The sequence below is a fragment of the Prionailurus bengalensis genome, chromosome E1, assembly GCF_016509475.1.
Source record: "Prionailurus bengalensis isolate Pbe53 chromosome E1, Fcat_Pben_1.1_paternal_pri, whole genome shotgun sequence".
Classification (NCBI taxonomy): Eukaryota; Metazoa; Chordata; class Mammalia; order Carnivora; family Felidae; genus Prionailurus; species Prionailurus bengalensis.
In genome coordinates this window covers 54,572,715-54,597,344 of record NC_057347.1, presented here as the reverse complement: position 1 = coordinate 54,597,344, position 24,630 = coordinate 54,572,715, and the positions used below count along the sequence as shown (strand labels likewise).

Here is a 24,630-nt window from a genome sequence, read left to right as displayed (position 1 = left end):
GCTGACGACTTGGAGCCTGGAGCCTGCTTCAGATTCTGTGTCTCCCTATCTCTCTGCTCCTCCCCTGCTCACACTCTCTGTCTCTCTCAAAAATAAATAAAGATTAAAAAAAACCCCGAACTGTAGAATATCCATATAGTGCAATACTGCGAAGCTGATAAAAGAATGAGGTAGGGGTGCCTGGCTGGCTGGTTCTGTTGGTAAGGCATGGGACTCTTGATCTCAGGGTCGTTGAGTTCAAGCCCCACATTGAGTGTAGAGATTGCTTAAAAAGAAAAGAAAAAAAGAATGAGGTAGATCTCTATGTGCTGTTTGGGAAAAATGATATTATGGAGTAAAAATAGGAGCAGCAAGATATGCTTGTGTGCTGACTTATGTTGACTTCACCTAGATACACAATGGAATTATATGGGTGTGTATGCTTCTCTACAGGGAGGCAGCAGAGACTGACAGTGGCTACCTTTGAGGTTCTGGGGTGGTGGGGTGGGGAATGGGGGTGGGGAAAAGGCTTACTTTTCGCTTTATCTCTACCTTATTTATTTAATTATTTTATTTAATGTTTATTTCTTTATTTTTGAGAGAGAGAGAGAGAGAGAGAGAGCATGCGCAAGCTGGGGAGGGGCAGAGAGAGAGAGGGACACAGAGAATCCGAAGCAGGCTCCAGGCTCTGAGCCGTCAGCACAAGCCCGGCGCGGGGCTCGAACTCACAGACCGCGAGATCATGACCTGAGCCGAAGTCGGACGCTCAACCGACCGAGCCACCCAGGCACCCCTAATTACCTTTTAAAGAAAAGTGTTAACAGGGAGTATTTCAGAGTGGGCATTATCAGTCATGTTTTCTTTTTGTACTTTTCTGTATTAAAAATCCCTAGTAAGTATAATAAAGTGGTTGACGAAGTAAATTCATACATGAGTGATCCTTTACTTAACGTGGAATAAATTGCTTTTCCACAGAAAAGAGTAAAACATTCGTTCTGGATATATATATATATATATATATATTTCATGTCCAGTGCAGAACCCAGTGTGGGGCTTGAACTCACAACCCTGAGATCAAGACCTGAGCTGAGATCAAGAGTCTGACGCTTAACTAACTGAGCCACCAGGGCACCCCCACGTACATGTATTTACCAACAGTTGTCTTTGCATGGGGGGATCAGGAGTGATTTAAAATGCATTCTTCGTGTTCATTTATATTCCATTCTCCTTCTGTAATGAACACACACTCCTTTGTAATTCGGAAATATGTCCGTGTGTGTTGGGAGGCATACTGTGCTGGGTAACTCACGTAAAAGCAAATAGGAACACTGATGTCTAGCCTAACTGTTGCCGAACAGATGCTTGATTTCATTTTTTCCAAACGAATCTAGCCTGCTACGCAATGCTTAAAGAAACGTCAAGTTTCTGAATGGCAGCATTTCACTTTGTGGATTTCAGCGAGTATTACCTTGGATACCCGAGGGGCACGTGGTAAGGCAGCCCTTGCTCTGTCTTGAAAATTCGTGGGGCTCCTTCACCTCGTACTTGCAGAGGGTTAACCGCCTCTCTGGAGCCCTATGTTTTTCTCAAAAAGAATCTTTGCCTCTGCCCGAGTGCCTGGATAAGAACTTGGTGGAGGCTTTGCTTCCCATTCCATAGACTGCAGAAAAAGGGCATTTGATCTGGAAACTGGGAAGGTCAGTGTTACCAGTGACTTGCTTTGTTAGATTAAGTTCCAGTTCCTGATAATACATCCTTTCATTCTGGGGGAACCTATTTAAAATTTTTTTTTTCAACGTTTATTTATTTTTGGGACAGAGAGAGACAGAGCATGAACGGGGGAGGGGCAGAGAGAGAGGGAGACACAGAATCGGAAACAGGCTCCAGGCTCTGAGCCATCAGCCCAGAGCCCGATGCGGGGCTCGAACTCACAGACCGCGAGATCGTGACCTGGCTGAAGTCGGACGCTTAACCGACTGCGCCACCCAGGCGCCCCGGGGGGAACCTATTTTAGAAAAAACCATGGAGCGGATACCCTGCTGAAAACCAGCTCAAGGATGTGCTGTCTTATTAACTCTTGGTTGTCAGGTTCTCTCTTCATTGTGAGCACTGAACAGGACCAGGGGGCAGCTGGCTTCTCTCAACCCATCCAGCAGGAGGCAGGATGGCATTCTTTACGAGCCAGACCCAGGGTTGAATCCTGGCTTTGCCAATTACTAGCGTGTGAACTTGGACAAGTTACTTGCTCTCTGAGCTTAGATCTCTTTATTTGAAAAATGAGAGTAACGTCGCCTTTCCTCTGTATTTGTAGTGAGGACCTGATGTGATAACTGTATAAAATATGGAGCATAGCACGTAGTGGGTAGAAAAGATGAGGTGTGGTTGGGTCCCAGGTGAACTGAAAGAGTTCAGAACAGTGGTTGAGAACAATTATGGTTGATGACAGTCCACAGTTCCTTAGCAGACCTTACAGGGCCAGGGTAAGAATGACGGCGTGCTGAAAACGGTTCATTTGTTTCTTCGTTTTCCAACAATTATTTATTGAGCATCTATTATGTGCCAAGTGTGCTTTTAGCCACTGGGATACTGCTCTCAGGGATCTTCTAATCCAGAGTGGGAGAGACCCAACAAGACCGGTTCTTTCAGTCCAGGACCTCCTCCACCAATGAATAGTTTGGGTTCTGAAAATACCGCAGTTTGCGAGTCCACAGTGACTGAGAGAAATAGCTTGAGCAAATCTCTGTTCCTTATAACCCGGAGAACCCAACAAAGGCATCAACATACACGCGTGTCACATCCACACGCATCCACATGCATCCATGTGTTCATGCCAATTACCATGGCACACACAGTATGTACACATCTATAACACACACGTGTGCACACGCAGCACAAACAGCACAATACATGTATGTATATATAGCTCCCACACATGCCTACGTATAAACACGGATGCACCACACATATGTTTATCCATGCATGCACACACACCCACGCATCCACAAGCACCTGTATTCATGCACGTGCATGTGTGCATTCACACGCACACACAGACTCACACACACACACAGGTACTTTTAGGGCAAGGGAGCCTCAGATGATCTACCCAATCCTTTCTTTCATAGATGGGAACGTGGAAGCCCACGGAAGGAACTGACTCATGCAGAAGTCAATGGCCAAGCTGGGACTAGGGCCATCCTTTGAGGATGCAGGGTCCCCAGAACAGTCTGACTTTCCTGGAGTCCCCAGAGACATTTGTTTAGAGGAGCAGTCTTGCCACCACTCAGAGACACTCAAAGATAATTCTCTGTTCTTAAATTTTTTTTTAAATTTTTTTCCAACGTTTTTATTTATTTTTGGGACAGAGAGAGACAGAGCATGAATGGGGGAAGGGCAGAGAGAGAGGGAGACACAGAATCGGAAACAGGCTCCAGGCTCTGAGCCATCAGCCCAGAGCCTGACGAGGGGCTCGAACTCACGGACCGCGAGATCGTGACCTGGCTGAAGTCGGACGCTTAACCGACTGCGCCACCCAGGCGCCCCTTAAATTTTTTTTTAATGTTTATTTATTTTTGAAGGGGAGAGAGACGGAGCGTGAGTGGGGGGAGGGGCAGAGAGCGAGGGAGACCCAGAACCCGAAGCAGGCTCCAGGCTCCGAGGTGTCAGCACAGAGCCCGATGCGGGACTCTAACCCACAAACCGCGAGATCATGACCTGAGCCGAAGTCGGCTGCTCAACCGACTGAGCCACCCAGGTGCTCCTTTGTTCTTGATGCAAAAGGGAATCCTTCTTGGGTAAGCTGGGCCCAGGAGCCAGGGCCAGGCCGCAGGCAGAATTTGGAGGACCTCAGATGCTGGTCGCTCCTTACCGAATATGCCCAAGAAAGGAAAGGTTACCCACAACTCTCCAAACATCTGCCTCCCTGTTTTCCAGGACTGGCCCAAGTTGCTTAATTCCTCAGTCATTTCCCCTGCAAGACGAATAGTGTCTGTGTTTGCAGAGGCCAATGTCTCTCAGCATAACCGTACAGTGCCCTGGGCAGAGGACGGGCTTGTGGAGCAGTGGGGACAGAGGGCTGACCCGAGCCCTCACTCGGGATTGTTGATCTTAGTTTGGAGATATGTAAAGTGAAAGGCTGTCTCTGGCCACATCCTGGAAAAGCTCGGCTTATCAGCTGGAGTATTTTTCTACGCAAACAAGCCTCCTGCGTACCTGCTCCTTCCTGATCAGGGTGAGAGGGGCTTACGTCCCTCCTTGGGACTCCCTCGCTTCTCAAGATGTCACAGGGTATGCGTGACACAGAGCAAAAGTGGCTCCGGGAGCAGGGGTACGAGAAAGGGCCCTATGGGTTCCTAGCATCTGGGCTCCACCCCAGGGCCTGCTGGGATCCTGATGGGGAGGATGGGGGACGGACATAAAATTGTCAGGAAGAAGGAGTAAGGCAGGCAAAGCTGGTGTTGCCCTTCTTCCTACTTCCACAGGTCGTTATTGTAAGGTGGGGGGTGTGGAGCGAGGGGGTAATAGCCATGAGCAATGAGCCATTTTCTTCAGGAAGGAGTCCCTGGTAGAACTGACAAGGGTCTGGAGGGGTCAGGCTGGTATCAATATCCACAAGCTCTCACTTGGTGGTCTGGGGCACAGCAGAGAGTTTCCAGTATGTTCTGAGGACAGAGGCCCCTCTTGCCCATCGGACCGCGAGTTCCCTGCTCACATCCCCCTACTCTTTGAACCCTTTTCTTTGAAGTCTGGGGTTTGATACCCTCCACCCCCTCATTCCAGTCTCTGGTCTAGAATTTCTCCTCTGGCTTTTGGGCTTTGGCCCAACCTCCCCCACAGCTGAGCTCCTGGGCTCCCGGGCTCCCAAGGCTGCATCTGAAATTCCATGTTTCTGGCATTGTATCCCTCAGCCTTGGCTCTCCCAGGCCTCCGGGATGGAGCTGTGTTCCCTCCACCCAGTCTTCTCGCCGGAGGAGAAGCATTGGGTAAGAACCAGCCCGACCCGTGGGGTCCAGGTCTGCAAATTTCCGCAAGGCCTAGAAGGAGTGGCTGAGTCCTCTTTTTAGAGACCCCATCATGGCTGCAGACAGGAAGGTATTTCTCAAAAGCTTGCGTATGATCACTGTGACTTGTTTCATTGCTCGTTGCCTTGAGATCTCACCCGTTCTACCTCCTTCTGCTTTTTGCTTATTCACTGGTGGGAAGTGGCCAAAGGAGGAAGTGCAAGACGGAGAGAAAGCAGAAGGGTTGGAAGATGCGGGAGCTGAGTCGGAGCTGACTGGCTCCACCAAGGGGGGCCCGGGCAAAGACAAGATGCACGGGTTCCTGTTCTTCCTTTTCCTTTTCCAGCTTGCAGGTGAGCGGGGCCCGGGTCTGTGCCAGAGAAGAGCTTCTGGGGCAGGAAGAAGGGGGCCCAGCAAGGGGTCCCGCTGAGAAGCAGGCTCCATTCTAAGGAGATTCTCCAAGTAGTGAGTCTGTGTGTGTCATCTACTCTATTCCTCTCCCGGGGTTTTGGTGCCCACTGTTGCCAGTGTGGAAATGTCAATGGTGCCTTCATAAAGGAGGCACAAGGCAGAAAAGGCATAATTCCTGACCACCCAGGGGCTGATAATTCCAGATGCACAGACTGATGGGCCCCTCTGGTCCCAGAGAAGCAGAGGGGCCCTGGTGGCTCGGGAGAGCCGGCGAACGCTTGCTCCTGGACTCTCACCTTTGAGAATGTGTTATGGGGGAGGAAAGAAGGGAGAGTGGAGGGGGCTTTGGAGGAAGGAAAGCGGGGCATTGGCCAGACAGGGAGGGAGAGGTGGTTCTAGGCATTTCGGGTAGAAGGAAACAGCAGAAGTTACTGAGGGGCTGAGTCGGAGGGCGGAAGGAAACTGTAAATTGATGGATAACATTTTGATTAAAAATTAAGGGTGGGGGCACCTGGGTGGCTCAGTCGGTTAAGTGTCCAACTTCGGCTCAGGTCATGACCTCATGGTTTGTGAGTTCCAGCCCCACATCGGGGGTTCTGTGCTGACAGCTCGGAGCCTGGAGCCGGCTTCGGATTCTGTGTTTCCCTCTCTCTCTGCCCCGCCCCCGCTCAAGCGCTGTCTCTCCTTCTCAAAAATAAGTAAACACTAAAAAAAAAAAAAAGAAAAGAAAATGATGGGGGTTTTCCTGACATGGAAATGCTGTGGCCAGAGGGCTCGGTGTTGGGCCTCTCTCTCGGGAACCCCTGCCTCTCCTCTCTTGGCTTAAATACCACCTCTACCCTGATGACGCCCAATTTTGTATTGCTAGCATACATCACCCTGGACCCCAGAATCTTTTAATCAACTGCCCATTCCACATCTTCACTAAGATGTTGACATTTCAAATGTGACCTGAGCATATTTTCCCCCCTCGAATTCCTTTCTCTCCCATCTTTATGTTTGGCAAATTCCATCTTTTCTAGGTGCTGGGGCGAAACCCGGGGTTCACACATCTCTTCTGTCCTATCCTATAATGATCCTTGGCAAATGCAAGCCAGATCCTGTCTTTCCTCTGGTCGAGACCCTCCAATGACCTTCCATCCTACTCAGAGTAAAAATACAGAGACCTTCCAGAAGCTACACGGTGCAGCCCCTGGTTCTCTCACCTCCCCACCTCCCCAATCTCTGTTTCCACTCTGCTCCCTCGGCTCAACCCACTGCAGCTGCACCGGCCTCTTAGATGTTCTTTGAATGTGCTAGGTACACTGCTGCCTCAGGGCCTTTGCACTTGTGGTTCTCTCTGCCCAGAATGCTCTTCCTCAGATAGCCTCAGGCTCCAGTCCCTCGCACCCTGCATGTCTTTGATTCTCACTGAAGCCTTCATTAATAACAAACCTCATTAAAATTGCAATTCCCTTGCATTATCTTTCTCCACTGTTTGACTCTTCCTTCCCCCACCTTGAGAAAACAAACTTCAGGAAGGCAGAGATTTTTGGGCCTGAAACCATACCATCTACAGATCAGAAAAATAGTAACTATTAGTTGGGCGGCTGAATGTATCCCATGGAGGGGGCAAATATGATTGCCGTACCCCACCCTCCATATTTCTTTTTCATAGAACTGAACATTCGAGACTCTTCACATTAATTGGAGAGCACATACATTGCTCATGAGAATGTAAAATGGTGCAGCTACTTTGGAAAACAATGTGACAGTCCTCAAAATGTTAAACATGTGGTTGCCACATGACCCAGCAATTCCATCCCGGGTGTATACAAATGCGAATGTTCATGGCAACATTATTCATAATCGTTAAAAGCTGGAAACGGGGGCGCCTGGGTGGCGCAGTCGGTTAAGCGTCCGACTTCAGCCAGGTCACGATCTCGCGGTCCGGGAGTTCGAGCCCCGCGTCGGGCTCTGGGCTGATGGCTCAGAGCCTGGAGCCTGTTTCCGATTCTGTGTCTCCCTCTCTCTCTGCCCCTCCCTCGTTCATGCTCTGTCTCTCTCTGTCCCAGAAATAAATAAACATTGAAAAAAAAATTAAAAAAATAAATAAATAAAAGCTGGAAACGACCTAAATGTATACCAACTGATGGATGAATAAATAAAACGTGTCATACCTGTACAATGGAACATTATTCGGCCATAAAAACAAATGAATACTGATACACGCTATAACACAGATGAACCTTGAAAACATCAGGCTAAGTGAAAGAATCCAGATGCAAAAGGCCATATATTATCTGATTCCATTCCTACGGAATTTCCAAAATACCTAAATTCATAGAGACAGAAAGGAGATTAGTGGCTGCCAGGGGCTGGGGTGGGGGGGCGGCGGGGAGGAAGGGAGTGTGTGTGGTAAGAGTAATAGGTTTCTTTCTGGGGTGATAAAAATGCCCTGGAATTACATGTGGCAATGGTAGCACAGCTCTGTGAATGCCCCAAGAACCGCTGAGTGGTACCCTTGAAAAGAGTGAATTGTATGGGAGGTGAACCGCCTGTCGAGGAGCAGAGGGAAGAATCGGGAGCAGTAGATCTCTCGAGGAAAATCTCCGGGTAGCCTGAGGCATTGTGTGCATCTGAGGCTCTAACGGGTGCTCACGGCAAGCGGAGGGCCCTTTGTGATTTGTGATTCTTTTTCATGGCCGAATTTGATCATCCGTTCCATCAGTCGGAGAAATGAAAATGATGCCTCCAAGAAGCGGTGTGTGCTCAGCGGAGAGCCGAGCTAGGTGACCCGACGCAGAGAGACTCGGAGAGGGGGGAGGTGGCGCCGTAGATGGGCTGCAAGGAGCCTCTGCGAAAAGACAGCTGAGCAGACGCCTGGGGGACGAGAAGGATCCGGGGGCAGCTTTTCAGGCACAGGGAACAGCAAGCCTGAAGTCTGTGATAGGGACTTGAGTCTGGCCTGGGCAGGTCTGAGGAGCAGACGGGTCATGTGGCTTGGTCATGTGCTTCACAACAGCGCCGTGGGGCAGATTGGGAGGCTATCATTCTATCTGGCAGAAGAATCGTGGGGGAGGAACGTGACGCGTCCAGGACCACAAGGCTGGTAAAGGCAGAGCTGGGGGTGGGTCGTAGGAATGGAGAAGGCCCACGTTGGATGCGCCCTTAGGAGGCAAATCAGCAGGGCAGCGAATGTGCATAAAAGACTGCTTCTTTCTCTCCCCGACATCTGGAAACAGGGGAGGTTGGTGAGCAGATGTGAGAGTAGGGCTGGTGCGCGTGTGCACGCACGTGCACGCGCTTGGGTGCGCGTGACCAAGGCAGAGTGGGAACAGTGGTTGGAAGCCAGCAGGCACAGCTGGGTGCCAAGCAGCCACTTGGTGGGCGCTGTGAAGCTCTGTCCCCCTTCACCAGCCTCTCCCACGGAACTTGCCATAACAAGCTACCGTTTTACCCCTCACCACTTCCCATTTCTGAAGAGTTTATTGTTGGGGCGCCCGGGGTGGCTCAGTGGGTTAGGCATCCGACTTCCCCTCGGGTCATGATCTTGCGGTTCATGAGCCCGCATCTGGCTCTGCCCTGACAGGGAGGAGCCTGCTTGGGATTTTCTGTTTCCCTCTCTCTGCCCCTCCCCTGCTCTCTCTCTCTCTCTCTTTCTCTCTCTCTCTCTCAAAAAAAAAAAATCATTAAAAAAAAATAAAGAGTTTATTGTTTTAAAGGCATACAAGAAACAACTACGAAGCAGGGTATCCCATTGGACTTTGCAGACTACTTTCTATGAGAAAGGAAGGGATTTTTAATTACCCTATATCTTCAGAGAAAAGTTAGTCCTTTTGTCCAACTTCAGCCTCGCCATGAGTGGTGGCAGACAGTGGACAAGACTCAGGTGTGCGGGGCCGAGAGTGGAGACTGGCTGATGTCCTGTGCTGTGTGGGCGTAGGGGTCCAGTCCTGTCACTCACTGATGGTGAAGCTGTCACTTCCCTCTGGGGCCCAGCTTCTTCCTCATCTGGGACTACTCCCCATCAGCTAGTCTGTGAGTAACCATGTCTGCTGAGGATGCTGCTCCGTGGGCCTCAGGGGTGCCTTCTGCGTCGGGAGGCTTCAGACAGCAGGGTGGGAGCTCTGCCTAGGTTGGTGGGGAGGGGGCACCGGGACAGATGGTTCTAAGAAGCGAGTGGAACAGACAGTTCAAGGGTCAGGTCCAACACCAGTGCTCAGGTGAGATAGGCTAATGCCACCTTATTAGTTTCCTAAGGCTGCCAGATAAATTACCGCAAACTTAGTGACTTAAAACAACACAGATTTATAGTGTTAGAGTCTGGAAGTCAGAGTCTAAAAAGGTCAACGGGGCTGCATTCTTTCGGGTGGCTTTGGGAGGGAATCAGATTCCTTGACTTCTCCAGAGGCTGCCGTGTCTTTGGTGTGTGGCCCCACATCAGTCTTCAATGTCCCTTCTCCTCTGGCCCTGACCCTCCTGCTTCCCTCTGATAGGGAGCTTTTTTAAAAAAAAAATTTTAATGTTTAGTTAGTTACTTTTGAGAGGGGGGGGGGGGCGCATGAGTGGGGGAGGGGAAGAGAGAGAGAGAGACAGAGACAGAGAGACAGGGAATCTGCAGCGGGCTCCAGGCTCCGAGCTGTCAGCATAGAGCCTGACGCAGGCTCGAGCCCACAAACTGCGAGATCATGACCTGAGCCGGAGTTGGACGCTTAACTGACTGAGCCACCCAGGCGCCCCCTCTGATACAGATCTTTGTGATGATTTGGGCCCACCCAGATACTCCAGTATAATCTCTCCATCACAAGATCCTTTATTTAATCACATCTACAAAGTCCCCTTTTGTCACGTGAGATTGAACATATTTTACAGGCTCTGGAGATTAGGATGTAGACATCCTTCCGGAGCCATTATTCTGCTTACCATGCCATGAAACAGCCCTGTCCAGGCATTATTTTTTTCCCAATCATTTTGAAAGTAATAAATGCTCATTGTGGATACTTAGGGAAGTACAGAAAAAAAAGAAGAATTAGGAAAAATTAAAAAACCTATATCCCTGATCTTAATGCCCAAGGCAACCCAATGCTAATTTTTAAAAAATATTTATTTTTTGAGAGAGAGACAGAGGGCAAGCAGGGGAGGGGCAGAGAGAGAGGGAGACACAGAATGCAAAGCAGGTTCCAGGCTCTAAGCTGTCAGCACAGAGCTCGATGTGGGGCTTGAACCCATGAACCGCGAGATCTGTGTTGAAGCTGGATGCTTAACCTACTGAGCCACCCAGGCTCTCCAATCCAATGTTAATTTAACATTTTAACTTATTTCCTTTCAATCTTTTTTTTCTGTGCATATTTAAAAAGTTAGTTGAGATTATACTGTATATGAGATTTAAAAATCCATTTTAATTTCGTAGGAGGATTTTCCACACAGTTAACAGTATTTCTAAGCAAATTATCAGTGTCTGCATTACATTTTATTGAATATTTATTTTCCCAGTTGGTGGATGTTAACCATGTTTCCTTTATTTTTGCTATTTAAATAATTACGTAATGAATCTTGGTGCATAAATTTAAAAAATTTTTTTGATAAAATATTTTTAAGTTTATTTATTTTGAGAGAGAGACAGAGAGAGCGAGTGAGGGAGGGGCAGAGAGACAGGGAGAGAGAACATTCCAAGCAGGTTCTGCACTGTCAGCACAGAGCCTGACATGGGGCTCCAACTCACAAACCTCGAGTTCACGATCTAGGCTGAAACCAAGAGTCGGACACCTAACTGACTGAACCACCCATGTGCCCCCCAAATTTTTAAATTTAATTTTACAGAGAGAGCAAGCAAGCAGAAAAGATGGGAAGAGGGAGAGAGAGAGAGAATCTTAAGTACACTCCAAGCCCAATGTGAGGCTCAAGCCCATGACCCTGGGATCATGACCTGAGCTGAAATCAAGAGTTGAAGAAATCAAGAGTTGGATGCTCCACTGACTGAGCCACCCAGGCATCCCTTGGCACATATATTTTTGTTAGCTTCTCTGTCAAATCCTAGACATATAATCACTGGAGCAAAGGGCATGATTATTTTGCTACATAATTGCCATATTATTTTCTGTAATGGTTGAACTGGTGACATACCTCCCAGCAGCTTCTCTGAGTGTCTGAATAGTCATTCCACATCACCCATGTCAGCAACATAGTAGTCACAAAAACTTGGTTGATTTTTTTTTTTAATTTTTTTTTTCAACGTTTATTTATTTTTGGGACAGAGAGAGACAGAGCATGAACGGGGGAGGGGCAGAGAGAGAGGGAAACACAGAATCAGAAACAGGCTCCAGGCTCTGAGCCATCAGCCCAGAGCCCGACGCGGGGCTCAAACTCCCGGACCGCGAGATCGTGACCTGGCTGAAGTCGGACGCTTAACCGACTGACTGTGCCACCCAGGCGCCCCAAAAACTTGGTTGATTTTATATATGAAAATGACATCACTTTAAAATGTTTTCATTTGCAAAAAAAAAAAAAGTTTTCATTTGCTAGATATTTTAATTGAACATTTCCAATTTTACTGTCCATTTGAATTTCCTCTTTGTGACTTGCCTTTTCTTGCCCCTTATCAATTTTTTTTTATAATGTTTACTTATTTTTGAGACAGAAAGAGAGGGACAGAGGATCCAGAGCGGGCTCTGTGCTTACAGCAGATAGCCTGATGTGGAGTTCGAACTCACAATCCTGGGATCATGACCCGAGTCGAAATCAAGAGTTGGATGCTCAACTGGCTGAGCCACCCAAGCACTCCTATATATTCTTTTAAAAAAATGACTTAATCCTTTTCTACATTATTTGTTTCAAATATTTCTTGCAGTGTGTTCTTTGCTTCCATTCAGTCTGTTTTCTGGTATGTCCAAGTGTTACATTTTTTAATATGTGGTCAAATTTACTGACTCCTCTGTGATGAAAATTTAATTTTTTAATTTAGAAAGTGCCCCCTTTAATTCAGACATTTTTCCTTTTTTTTAAACATGTATTTATTTTTGAGAGTCATAGCACCAGCGGGGTAGGGGCAGAGAGAGGAGACACAGGATCTGAAGCAGGCTCCAGGCTCTGAGCCATCAGCACAGAGCCCGACGCTTGGTTCAAACCCCCGAACCGGGAGATCATGGCCTGACCTGAAGTTGGGTGTTTCACTGACTGAGCCACCCAGGCTCCCCTTTTCATTCAGAGATCTTATAAAGACTTCTAATTTCCTCTAGTTTAAGAAGTGATTTGCTATTTTGTGTTGACCTTCTTAGTCTCCCTATCTTTACCTACTTGGAGCATGTGGAGAGGTGAAAGGGTCCAGCAACACTTGTGCAAAACTGTCCCCGTCCCCACTTTTTTTTTTTTTAAATCTCCTATGGTATATTATACTCCAGAGTGTTGAAAACCTATCTCTAGGCAAATACCAATAGTACATCAATGTTCACAGCAACATTATTCATAATAGCCCAAAAGGGAAAACAACCCAAGTGTCATCAATTGATGAACAGATAAACACTGTGTGGCCTATCCCTACCATGGAATGAAGTGCCTGCATAGGCTATACCATGGACGAGCCTTAAAAACATTACACTAAGTGAAAGAAGCCAGACACAAAAGGCCATACATTGTATGACTACATTTATACGAAATGTGGACTTCAGAGTAGAGAAGTCTATAGACGGAACATAGACTAGTTCTACCAAAGGAGCAAATACCAGGTACAGCGTTTCTTCTGAGGTGATGAAAACGTTCTGGAATTAGAGGTGATGGTTGCAAAGCTCTGTGAATATCCCCAAAACACCAGAGTAGATGATTTACAATTAAGAGTAAAGGGTGCCTGGGTGGCTCAGTTGGTTAAGATCTGACTTTGGCTCAGGTCACGATTTCACAGTTTGTGAGATTGAGCCCCACGTCGGGTGAGCACGAGCCCAGCTTTGGGTAAGCCCTGCCTCTTTCTCTCTCTCTCTCTCTCTCTCTCTCTCTCTCTCTCTCTCCCCCTTCACTCAAAAAAAAATTAAGAGTAAAATTCATGATATGTGAATTATATCTCCATTTTTATTTTAAAAAAATTTTTAATGTGTATTTATTTTTGAGAGACAGAGACAGAGTGTGAGTGGAGAGGGGCAGAGAGAGAGGGAGACACAGAATCTGAAGCAGGCTCCAGGCTCTGTCAGCACAGAGCCTGACACAGGGCTTGGACTCGTGAACTGTGAAATTGTGACCTGAGCCAAAATTAAGAGTCGGATGCTTAACTGACTGAGCCACTCAGGCGCCCCAAGCCAGTGTTTTAAAATGGAGAGGTTCCATATAAAATCCAGATTCCTGGTTACTCTAGAAAAATTAAAAGGTCTGAAACCACAGAGCCCACATCTTGCATGAGGAGAGTGGGCCAAAATGTACTGGGGTCTTGCTTTCGTTCAGTCATTTGCTCTCCAGATGACTTTGGCCACGGGAAGGGGGTGGGGTGGACTATAGGAAGCTGTCATTGCTCAGTGTTGACATTTTTGATTCTGTGAGATCTGTAGTTGTGCTCTTAGGTGATTTCTATGATGGATTTGACCCAGTGGAGTTTTGAAGGACAAAGATCTGTGTTGTGGAAGGTCTATTCCTTCTTTGACTGTTATTCAACTCATGAGGTACTTGGGTTTATTGGAATCATTTGTGATGCAGGAGGCTGTGGCTTTTCCTCAGGAGGTGAGATGGGGCGGTGACAGGCACATGGATTTGTGTTTTCCAGGCTCATCTGATATCTCGGGTCCAGAAGCGGTCAGAGGCCTGGTGGGGGGCTCACTGACGGTGCAGTGTCACTATGTACAAACGTGGAAAAACAGCAAAAAGTGGTGGTGTCGAGGAGCCAACTGGGGAAACTGCCGTATCCTTGTTAAAACCGATGGGTCAGAGCAGGAGGTACAGACAAAAAATGTGTCCATCAAGGACAATCAGAAAAACCTCATTTTCACTGTGACCATGAAGAAGCTCAAGCAAACTGATGCAAATATTTACTGGTGTGGGATTGAGAGATACGGAATTGACCTTGGGGTCCAAGTCAAAGTGACCATCCACCCAGGTAAGAGTATGTGTAAGTGTGGCTGTGTGCCTTCAGGGCCCACTCTGTCCTGGGCTCTAAGGTTCCTCTCCAGTGACTTCAGTGTCACTCAGAGTGAACTGTCACACAGGGTGGTTGAGTCCTGAGCTCTCTGAGAACCCGACTGACCCCTTGGGGTTGAGAGGGACAGGGCTTCTCTTAGATGCTCTCTTGGCTCCCAGCTTCTCCTCCAGGATGGGATTGAGCTTGTCTGGGCATGTGTTTCTCTGCATGGCTCCGTGCCTGAGTCTATTGCTAACAGAGATCAAGGTGATGGTCCCAGTTTCAGCCCATAGGGCAAAGGGACCTCCTTCCAGGGGACCCAGAGACCCCAATTCCTGCCAATGCTTCCCTGGACTTCTGGTACCCTGAGTCCCTGCTCTTTCTGGAGTTTAGGGCCAGGACTTCATAGCGGCTATTCCCCTGCTCTGTTCCGTGCCATTCTCAGGGGAAGGGCCCCAGCATAGTCGTGGTGGTGTAGTTGATTCCTGAGGTTCAGAATGGCCTCCACAGTGAAAAAGCTGTTTAATTCTGCTCCTGTCCTTTTTGAATAAATAAGATTGAGAAAGGCATTGGCAAAGGCCTTGTCATAGGCAGTGTGAATGTTTAAAGTCTAGCTGAATTCCAGCTGCCTTTGTCCTGAGGTAACACTAGGCCCCCTCTAATCCTTCCAGGGCCTGCTCAACATCCTCCCTGGACCTGTACCCAGTCCTGCCTGCCTCTGAGGCTGAGTATCCTAAGGGTCAGGGACAAAAGAGCGGTCTAGGCTATAGGCCCTTCCCTTCCCACGGCCCAGCTCCAGGCTCCCCCTGGGCTCAGAGCCATGTGCAGGGCTGTGGGCAGGTTAGCAGGCTGAATAGTGTATAATCTGGTCTATGCCTAGCACCAACTACAGTGTCAACCACCAGCTCAAATGCCACCATGTCCACAACGCCAGCAGAGACCAAAGGCCCCCCGACTATGACCAGCCACCACTACAATGGCAGGTAAGCCAGTTCCGGTGTGCTGTTTCCTGTGGTCTGCTTGGTTTGAACTCCTCCAATGGGGGGGTGCCCTTTGCAGTCCTAGGGTTCCCCTAATTACCGTTATGGCAAGAACAGTGGTATTGATGATTTGTCCCATCTCAGGAGCACCTGACAGCTCACAGAGGGCTTCCTTGTCCATTGTCTCTTAATTCTTTGACCCTACTCACGAGGAGGAGTAGGCAGATACACATGTTCCCATTGTATAGGGGAAGAAACAGTCTCTCTCATGCTTCTTAGCAGCCTGCCTGGCCAGTGCAGCCAAAGTGGCTTTCTAGAAGTTGAGAGGCCTCTTTCCAATTCCTCCTATGCCCTCTTGACTCTGTTTCTAGATAGGCTGATCTTCTTTTGCCTGGCCTTCCTGTAGAATCCGAATGGGAGGTCTCCAATCTGTCTACTCTCACCTGGAATCCCTTCTTTTTCTCTCTCCCATTTGCCTTCTGTTTCAAAAGTTTCTTTCTACTAACCTTCTTTTAATAAGCAATAGCTAACAGGGCGCCTGAGTGGTTAAGCGTCTGATTCTTGGTTTCTGTTCAGGTCATGATCCCGTAGTTCATGAGATCAAGCCCTGCATTGGGCTCTGAGCTGACAGCATGGGGTCGGCTTGGGATTCTCTCTCCCTCCCTCCCTCTCTCTCTCCCCGCCCCACTCATGTAGAATGAATTCATTCTACAAATTCTGTGACTAGTGACAAATAAGAGATAGTCTTTGTATGAGTTTGCTCAGGATGCCATGACAAAGCACCATATCTTGGGCCACTGAAACAATAGACATTTATTTTCCCACTGTTCTGGAGGCCAGAAGGATGAGATCAAGGTGTCTCAGGGTTGGCCTCTTCTTGGGGCTCAAAGGGAGAAGCGGTCCCATGCCAATCTCCCAGCTTCTGGTGTTTGCCAGCCATCTGGGGGGCTCCTTGGCTTGTGGGAGCATTAACCCAATTTCTGCCTCTGTTGTCACAGGGCCTTCCTGTGCATACCTGTGTGTGGCTAGATTTCCCTTTTGTAAGGACACCAGCCATTGGATGAGGGCCCATCCTAATCCAGTATGACCTCATTTAGACTTGATTACATCTGCAAAGATCTTATTTCCAAATAGGTCACCTTCACAGGTTGGGAATGAACATGAATTGTGGGGGTGGGGGACAGTATTTGATCCAGTACAGCAGCACAAGCATGGAAGCAGGGAGACCTTTCCAGAGCTCATTGTCATATAGTTTCCATTAGGTGTCTGGACCCACCAAAACCCTGTGGAACCCTCCTCTCCATAAATTTTTTTTTTTAATTTTTTTACCATCTCTGAGGGTACTCAGGAGTGGGATTCCCAGGCTGGAAATCACAGGCCTCCAGGTCAAAAGGTGTTGGCATTCCTGGCTTCCAGGCAGCTGGGACAAGGCCCAGAAGCAGGAGGCAGGCCAGGGTGCATGGTGTCTTTCTGTTGTTTCCAGTGCTGACTCCATTAACCTCAGCATCCTGCTTCCCCTCATCTTTGCCGTGTTGCTGCTTCTCCTGGTGGCGGCCTCACTCTTGGTTTTGAGAATGATGAAGCAGCAGAAGAAAGGTGATCAGATTCAGCCGCTGGTGCTGAGCTGGGGCTGGGCGGGGGGGCGGGGTGGGGGGGGGAGCCGATGGCTGGTTCTGCCTCCACGTTCTCAGGGTAAAGGCACCCCTCCCCTCTCAGAACCCACAAGGACCCGAGGTCTCCTGGGGCGCTCTCCAGTCCCCCCACACCTGCCACAGCCTGGGGACTCTTATAGTCAAGGGCGAGGGGCGGGGGGCACTTCTTTTCTCCTAGATGTATGTCTGGGGCCTAAGTTCTAAGTTTCTGTGCTCCTGAGTATCTAGGCTTTTGAAACTAAGAACCAGGAGAAAAGAACCTGTTTCTTTGTTGCCTCTAATGGGGGTGGGGTGGGGGTGGGGGTTTGGGGGAGAATCAGGGGTAGAGGCCAAGGGGCAGAGAGAAATAGGAACCACCAGCACTGAAAGCTGGTCCATAAGGTTCTGACCTAGCTCCTGCACCCCACTCAGAGGGCAGCCTGCATGGGGCACCCGTGTACCAAGCACAGCCAAGCAACTGGAAATGCAAGGAACGGATGGGCTCAGCTGCCCAGCAGCCTCTGGCCCACTCAAAGACTAACTGGAATTGGGTGGATCACAGGAGATGAGACAGACCTAAATCAAAGGCCATGGAGCTGGGGAGGGAGGGGTTCGGCACCCCGGGTAGCTGGGAAGGCTGGCATGACTTTGAGTTGACTCCCGAATAATGGATGATGGTGGAGACCCGGGGGCATCTCGGGCAGGACTTCCGGCAGAAGTTATATGTGCCTGCAACTGCCCAGCAGAAAACTTAACCACACGGGCACCAAGGGCTGGCAGGGCCACCAGATCAGCTGATGACAGTTCCTTGATGTGGGGAAGATTGGCGAGGTCTCCTTATTTCTCAGGTGGAGAAGGGGCAGCTTGGAGAGGTAGTGACCAATGTCACAGAGTGTGTCATCTGAGGAGTCAGAATCGGAACCAGGTCTCACGTCTCTGAGTCTGGAGCTGAATCCACCTCTTATCTTCCAGATTTCTCTTCCCCAGACCTGGGGGCCCTGTGAGTCTGGAGACGGGCTTTCTGATTTTGATTGTTTTTGTCTTTTAGCTGCTGGGCCATCCCCAGAGCAGGTAAGAGAGCTTCTGAGGTCAGATCAGAGACACCAGATCGCGCCTTCCTCTCTTTCCTCATTGTCCCTGGAGCGCTGTTGTCCAAACCTATCAGACAAACCGTGTCCTTGTGCTCACGGCCCAGCTGCAGAGCCTGGGAGGATGGGATGCTGGAAACAGACAGAAGGGGGGAGGGCGGGAAGGGGGTAGGCATGGGGGCTGCAGAGGAAGCTGGGAGAGGGGGGCCCAGGGGAGCTTGGCCCTGTAACCCTCTATGGAAGACGACCCACTTCCTCTCCCAGGTGATGCAGCCGCTGGAGGGGGACCTCTGCTATGCAAACCTGACCCTACAGCCAACCGGAACCTCCCACGGCTCCTCCCAGAAGAAGGCCTGCACAAAGCCCTCCTCCTCTGCCCTGGAAAACCAGCAGGAAGTGGATTATGTCACCATGGTGTGTACCTGGGGCTGCTGTGGGCCTTGGAGCCAGATAGGCTTTCTCCTGCCCATGTGGGCACAGAGGAAGAGGGGTGGGTGCTGGGCAAAGCCACAGCCATTGAAAGACTTGCCTCTGGAGCTCCCCTCCACACCTCCCTCCTCCCCAGACTTTTGGCCTTTGGACGTGTCTCTACAGTAGTCCTTGGCACTGGAGGATGCAGAGTCCCATCAGACATGGCCCTCATGCTGGTTGGGTCACAACCCAGACAGGTCGTGACCTAGATTCCCTGTGAAGGGTGCTGCCCTTGTTCAGAGTCGAGGGAAGGTCTTCTGCTGTGGTTGGAGCTCAGGGAGCTGGCAGAGGGAAGGCGACAGGAGCTGGAGGGTCTGGGAGGAGCCTTCAGAAGCTCTGAAGGCTCTGTTTCCCCACCTCATCCAAGGCCTCCTCCGTGCATGGGCGTAACCTCCTGCCTGCCTCTCTGACCCCTTGGGCATCTTTATTACAGGCCCCCTTTCCGAAGGAGAACATTTCCTATGCGGCTCTGTCTTGGGAGCTTTTGGATCAGGAGCCAACCTACAGCAACACAGACGTCCTCGTCACCCACGTTCCCAGAAGGAACCCTGAGGAGTCCATGGAATATAGCACCATCAGGAAGCCTTAGCCTAAGCTCCAGGCCCCCCTCTCCAACCCCACACAAGGCCTGTGAACATGTTCCTGTTTCGTCTGCTTTCTGTCCCCAGTCACTTCATGGGGACCAAATGGTGACTGAAGCCTTGGTCTGGTCCAGCTAGTGTCACTTCCAGTTCCATCTGGGTTCGGGGCCTGGTCTCAAGGGGCTTTCGAGAGGTAGACGGGAGTCTCTCTACATCCTTTTTCCTCTCACATGGCTTGGGAGGGGCTTAGGGATAGGCTCTGGAGCTGCCAAGGGAGTAATAAAGATAATGATAATAGTAATAATTAACCTTTATTTATTGCCTACCATATATGGTGGGCTGAATAATGGCCCCCAAAGTTATCTGTGTCCCCATCCCCAGAACCTGGGAACATGGCAAAGGAGCTATGTGGCTGTGTGAAATTGAGGATTTTGAGATAGGGAGAGTATTCTGGATTATCCGGGTAGGCCCTAAATATAATCACAAGGCTCTTTGTAAGAGGGAGGCAAGAAGGTCACAAGAAGAGAAGGTGGCAGATGACAGAAGCAGAGGTTGGAGAGATGTGGCCAGCAGCCTCTAGGAGCCAGAAAGGGCAAGCAGTGGATTCTCCCTTGGAGCCTCTAGAAGGAACCAGCCTGCCAACACCCTGACTTTATAGTCCAGTGAAACAGACTTTGTATTTCTGGCCTTCAGAATTGTAGGAGGATAAATTGGCATTGTGTTAACGGAGCCAGTAAATGTGCGGTAATTTGTCACGGCAGCAACAGGAAATCCACATGCTATGTGGCGCCTTCCCTAAATGCTTTACCCGCAGTAACTAGTTTTTGAGTCCCCACAACAACCCTATGAGGGCTCCTTTGTTATGGCCCCCATTTTACTGATGAGGAATCAAGGTTCAGGGAGGTTCAGTGACTTACCAAGTTTTATCGTTAGCAAGTGGATAAGTCGAAATTTGAACTTGGGCACTTCGGCTCCAGAGTCTGGAGTCGGGGCCACTATCCTGCACTGTGTCTAAGGAGGAGGGTGTGTGCGTGAGCCACTCACACAGGGACAGTTAGCGAGTATTTACAGGTGTCGGACTTCCAGTCTCTAATTAGAGTCCTGGCACCCCTCCCTCCAGACTATGTCCTGAATCCCAGCATGGCTCGTTGTCTCTGTGGTTACCAGCCCAGTCCAAGCAACCATCCAGTCCCCTGCCTGTCGTCCTTCTTTCCTTCTCAGCCCCAGAGTCCATTCTCCTCCCAGCAGTCAGAGTGATCTTTTAATTTTATTTATTTATTTTAAAATAGTGGTTGAGCTCATTTATTAAAAAAAATTTTTTTAATGCTTATTTATTAAACTTTTTTTGATGTTTATTTTTGAGAGACAGAGAAAGAGCACAAGCAGGGGAAGGGCAGAGAGGGAGGGAGACACGAAATCCAAAGCAGGCTCCAGGCTCTGGGCAGTCAGCACAGAGCCCAATGCGGGCTTGAACCCACGAATCAAGAGATTATGACCTGAGCCAAAGTCGATGTCTCACTGACTGAGCCACCCAGGCACTCCAGTGCTTATTTATTTTTGAGAGAGAGTGTGAGCTGGGGAGGGGGAGAGAGAGAGGGAAACAGAGGATCTGAATCAGACTCTGCACTGTCAGTACAGAGCCCGATGTGGGGCTCAAACTCATGAACCATGAGATCATGACCTGAACCAAAGTTGAATGCTTAACTGACTGAGCCAGCCAGGTGCCCCAGAGGGATCTTTTTAAAGCACAGATGTGGTCACTCACTTCTTATTACCTTCTGATGGCTTCTTCTGCAGCCCAGGAGGTCCCTGTCTGCCTCTATGACCCCAGCTCCAGCCACTGTCCTTCTGACATGATGAAGCTTGCTGTTTTCTCAGGGCATTGACAATTGCTGTGTATCTTCTTTCTGGAATGTTCTTCCCACAGATGTGTGACTAGTTAGCTTCTTCTTTTTTTAATGTTTATTTATGTTGAGAGAGAGAGAGAGAAAGAGCACACTCGTGTGGGGCCGGGGGGTGGGGGGGGAGAGGGGTAAAGAGAGAGAGATGGAGAGAGAGAGAATCCCAACCAGGCTCTGTGTTGGGTCTTGATCCCACAAGCCATGAGATCATGACCTGAACCAAAATCAAGAGTTGGACGCTTAACTGAGTGAGCCACCAAGGCACCCCAGACTAGTTAGCTTCTTTGTACCATCACATCTTAGCTCACATTGTCCCCTCCCAGAGCAGCCTTCTCTGACCACCCTAATGGCAGTAGTCCTGCCACCACCCTTAATATCTCCCCATTGCCCTGTTTTACCTCCTTCATAGTGGGTACTGCTTTATGAAATTCATTATTGGCACATGGGTTTATTGTTTCTCCCTCTCAGCTAGGCTCTGGGCTGCCTGAAGGTGAGGGTTTTGTCTCATTTACTGCTGTATCCCCTGTGCATAGCAGGTCTCCTACATGGCGGGTTCTTGAATGTTTTTATGTTGCCTTGAACGAATAAATAATGTGATGGTCCAGATGTGGGAACACAGGGCAAGCTTTCAGGAGCAGGGACACAACTATCTGTCATTCTAGGAAGGGCCACCTGGGCAGCCCAAGGAATTTCAGGATCAAACTCCCAGAATCATGAAGTGGAGAGATTTCTTTCATCCTCCTGAAGCCAGGGGAAAGAGGATTCCCTATGATTCCTCCTGACTGCAGGACAAAGGTCTATTACTTCACTTAGGTCTCTTTTGGTGGAGGCTGGGATGAAGCATCAGGGAGAGGAGTCACAGCTTGGGAAGAAATGATGAGCTACACCTGGGGTTACAGGCAGTTGCCCCCACAGGTACAGGGGCCATAGAAGTGTTTAGGGGCCGCTATTAATGACCTGGGGTTGCCTGACTTCCCACAACCACAGACACCCCAGGCGGTGTGGGGGGAGGTAGACTTGGTAGATGCCCATCCCAGCATGTGTGGCTCTCTGCTCCTGTTCCCACTTCCTGAAAGATGATTGATTCCTTAGAACTTCAAGAGCTGTACCATCCTGGGGATATTTGCAGAGCCTGGACAAACTTAAATATTACTGGACTGGTCATTGAAGCTTGTTGGGTTAGTGAGACTGTTTTTGACCCAGCCTACTTTAATTAATTAATTAATTAATTAATTCAGAGACAGTGCAAGTGGGGGAGGGGCAGAGAGAGAGAGGGAGACACAGAATCCAAAGCAGGCTCTAGGCTCTGAGTTGTCAGCACAGAGCCCGACGTGGGTCTTGAACTCATGAACTGCGAGATCATGACCTGAGGCAAAGTTGGACACTTAACCCACTGAGCCACCCAGGTGCCTCTGACCCAGCCAATATTGAGATTTACAGAGCAGGAAGTGCCTACAGAGGGATTTTTAAGTGGAAGAGCTCAAAGCAGAGCAAAACCAGAGTGAGTCAAAGTATAAGAATAACAGAGAGCCTTGGGCCAGTGCATTTTAGCGATTGTGCATAACGTGGCTTTATTGCTGAGTTTTTAGGCAGTCAGCACCTCACGGAACTTATAAGTACATGGTTATTCTGGATAGTGAGGCACCCATCTTTTCTGGTAATCTATCACAGACACCAATTAGTGTGCTGACACTTCTGACACAAATCTAGAAATCCAGGGAAGTTTAGAATTCAGCTCAGTTTGATTTGGTTGAAGGAATCTGGTTGCTTCTGCCTTCATCTTGATGGTAGATATGGGCTGGAGATGGAAAGTTCTGGCAGCCTAGCTGAACTGAGGAAAGGTAAATCCACTTAGAAAGACAGATCCACTCTGATCACTTTTAATTGCCTTATTCAAGCTTCTGAAAAGGTGTCTGTCGGATATATTGCTGGAGATAATGTTTTAATCTGAAATTCCAGCCATCTGGGTTGGTGGCTGTCTGAAAAGGGACCTTCTCGTGTCCTGAGAGATGGGGTTGGCTAGCTCATGACATCTGGGAAAGCTGTCCTGTCCAATCTACATTCTGCAGCTGACTGGTGGTCCTCATGGGAAACATTCGGGTTCTTGGGGTTTGGGTCATGAATTCAGGGATCTGCCCTGCCTGCAGCCCAATTTGTTCAAGCTTGAGCTGACGTTTAGAGAGTGCTTGGGGGAAGTACTTGGGGTGGTGGGGGGGGGGAGGGGAAGCAAACACATGTAAGAGGTTTGAAAGGAAACCGTTTCATAATGTTTATAGATTGGTATCCTGGTATTGTCTCAGCCATATCCGGCTGCTCCTTAAAGAATTTGTTAAGGCAGATTTTGGGTGTTGGACTAGCGCCTTTACTGCAAGAGCGAGGACGTTCAGATATAGTTCCTCTGGTTTGAGTGAGAGTGACATTTGCCATTTTTGCTGTATGGTTTCCAGGAAAGCACATTCTGTTAAGACAGATTCCAAGATATTTAACCACTGGCTTTGACTGAGTGCCTAATTATTTATAGCATGTTCTAAAGTTGCTGGGGTTTCCCTCTTTTGGTTTTTGAATTATTAATGTTTAAAGATTCCACAAATTATAGGGTTTGGACAACCTCCTTTTGAGAACTGTATGCATATTACTGGCTTTCAGGAGACGCAGCCTTTTTAAGAGTCGATTGAGAGAGAAAAATATACGGGGCTGGTAACTTTCAAAATACATGATTGGGGGAGGGTGCCTGGGGGGCTCTGTTGATTAAGCGTTCTCTGTTGATTAAGCGTTCGACTTCTGCTCGGGTCATAATCTCACGGTTCGTGGGTTCGAGTCCCGCATCAGGCTTTGTGCTGACAGCTCAGAGCCTGGAGACTGCTTTGGATTCTGTGTCTCCCTCTCTCTCTGCCCCTCCCCTGCTTGTGCTCTGTCTCTCTCTCTCAAAAATAAATAAACATTAAAAAAAAACCCAAACCCCAAAATACATGATTAGGGTAAGTGTTGGATTGAAGTGACGCTGAAGCTTACCTTTGCATGACACCTTGAAAGTAGAGTTCATAGCCACTTAGCCTTGGAAAGGCCAGACTGCTGGAATAAGTTGATATCATGCACCAATAATTTTTTTTTTTTTTGATTGGGAGGGACTATTATTGTGGTCAGCCTTTTATTTTACCAAGTAGGTACAGTCTTTTCCAATGTAAATGGAATTGGTAATTGATTGGATTGTTGAAACTGTTGGTTAAGTGAGGGAATTGTGAAGAAATATATGCTTCCTGTAAGGGACTTCTTTTCTACTCAAGATATCTAAATGTGTAGTAATTTACTAGTGTTCTGATGTAGACCTAAGCCTTTTCTTTGTTTACTTGTGGGTCTCTTGAAAGAAGGGTTCATTGCTGTTTCTGCACAATGTGTTTCTGCCTACATCGTAGTGTCCTGGAGCCCTTGTTCCAGTTTCTCAGACATGGAGCAAGACATTGTAGACACTTATGAAGCAATCGGATTGTGAAACCTTTCTTTGTTTTTATGTTTTT

General features: G+C 48.7%; 2 protein-coding genes across 4 annotated transcripts in view; one reads left to right on the top strand and one right to left on the bottom strand.

Moving 5' to 3' along the window:
- RAB37 (RAB37, member RAS oncogene family) overlaps positions 1–24,630 on the bottom strand; it is a 56,027-nt gene that overhangs the window by 16,763 nt on the left and 14,634 nt on the right. The window lies entirely within an intron of this gene.
- On the top strand, positions 4,959–19,515 carry CD300LF (CD300 molecule like family member f). 2 transcript variants are annotated; one of them, XM_043585192.1, is made up of 8 exons: positions 4,959–5,070; positions 5,182–5,332; positions 14,113–14,442; positions 15,344–15,446; positions 16,927–17,039; positions 18,123–18,145; positions 18,427–18,576; positions 19,067–19,515. In XM_043585192.1, the coding sequence occupies exons 1-8, from the start codon at positions 5,053–5,055 to the stop codon at positions 19,220–19,222; spliced, it is 1,044 nt and encodes a 347-aa protein (XP_043441127.1). In that variant the 5' UTR covers positions 4,959–5,052; the 3' UTR covers positions 19,223–19,515. The 2 variants fall into 2 exon arrangements, with proteins under 2 accessions (XP_043441127.1, XP_043441126.1); XM_043585191.1 differs by having other exon boundaries at positions 5,045–5,332.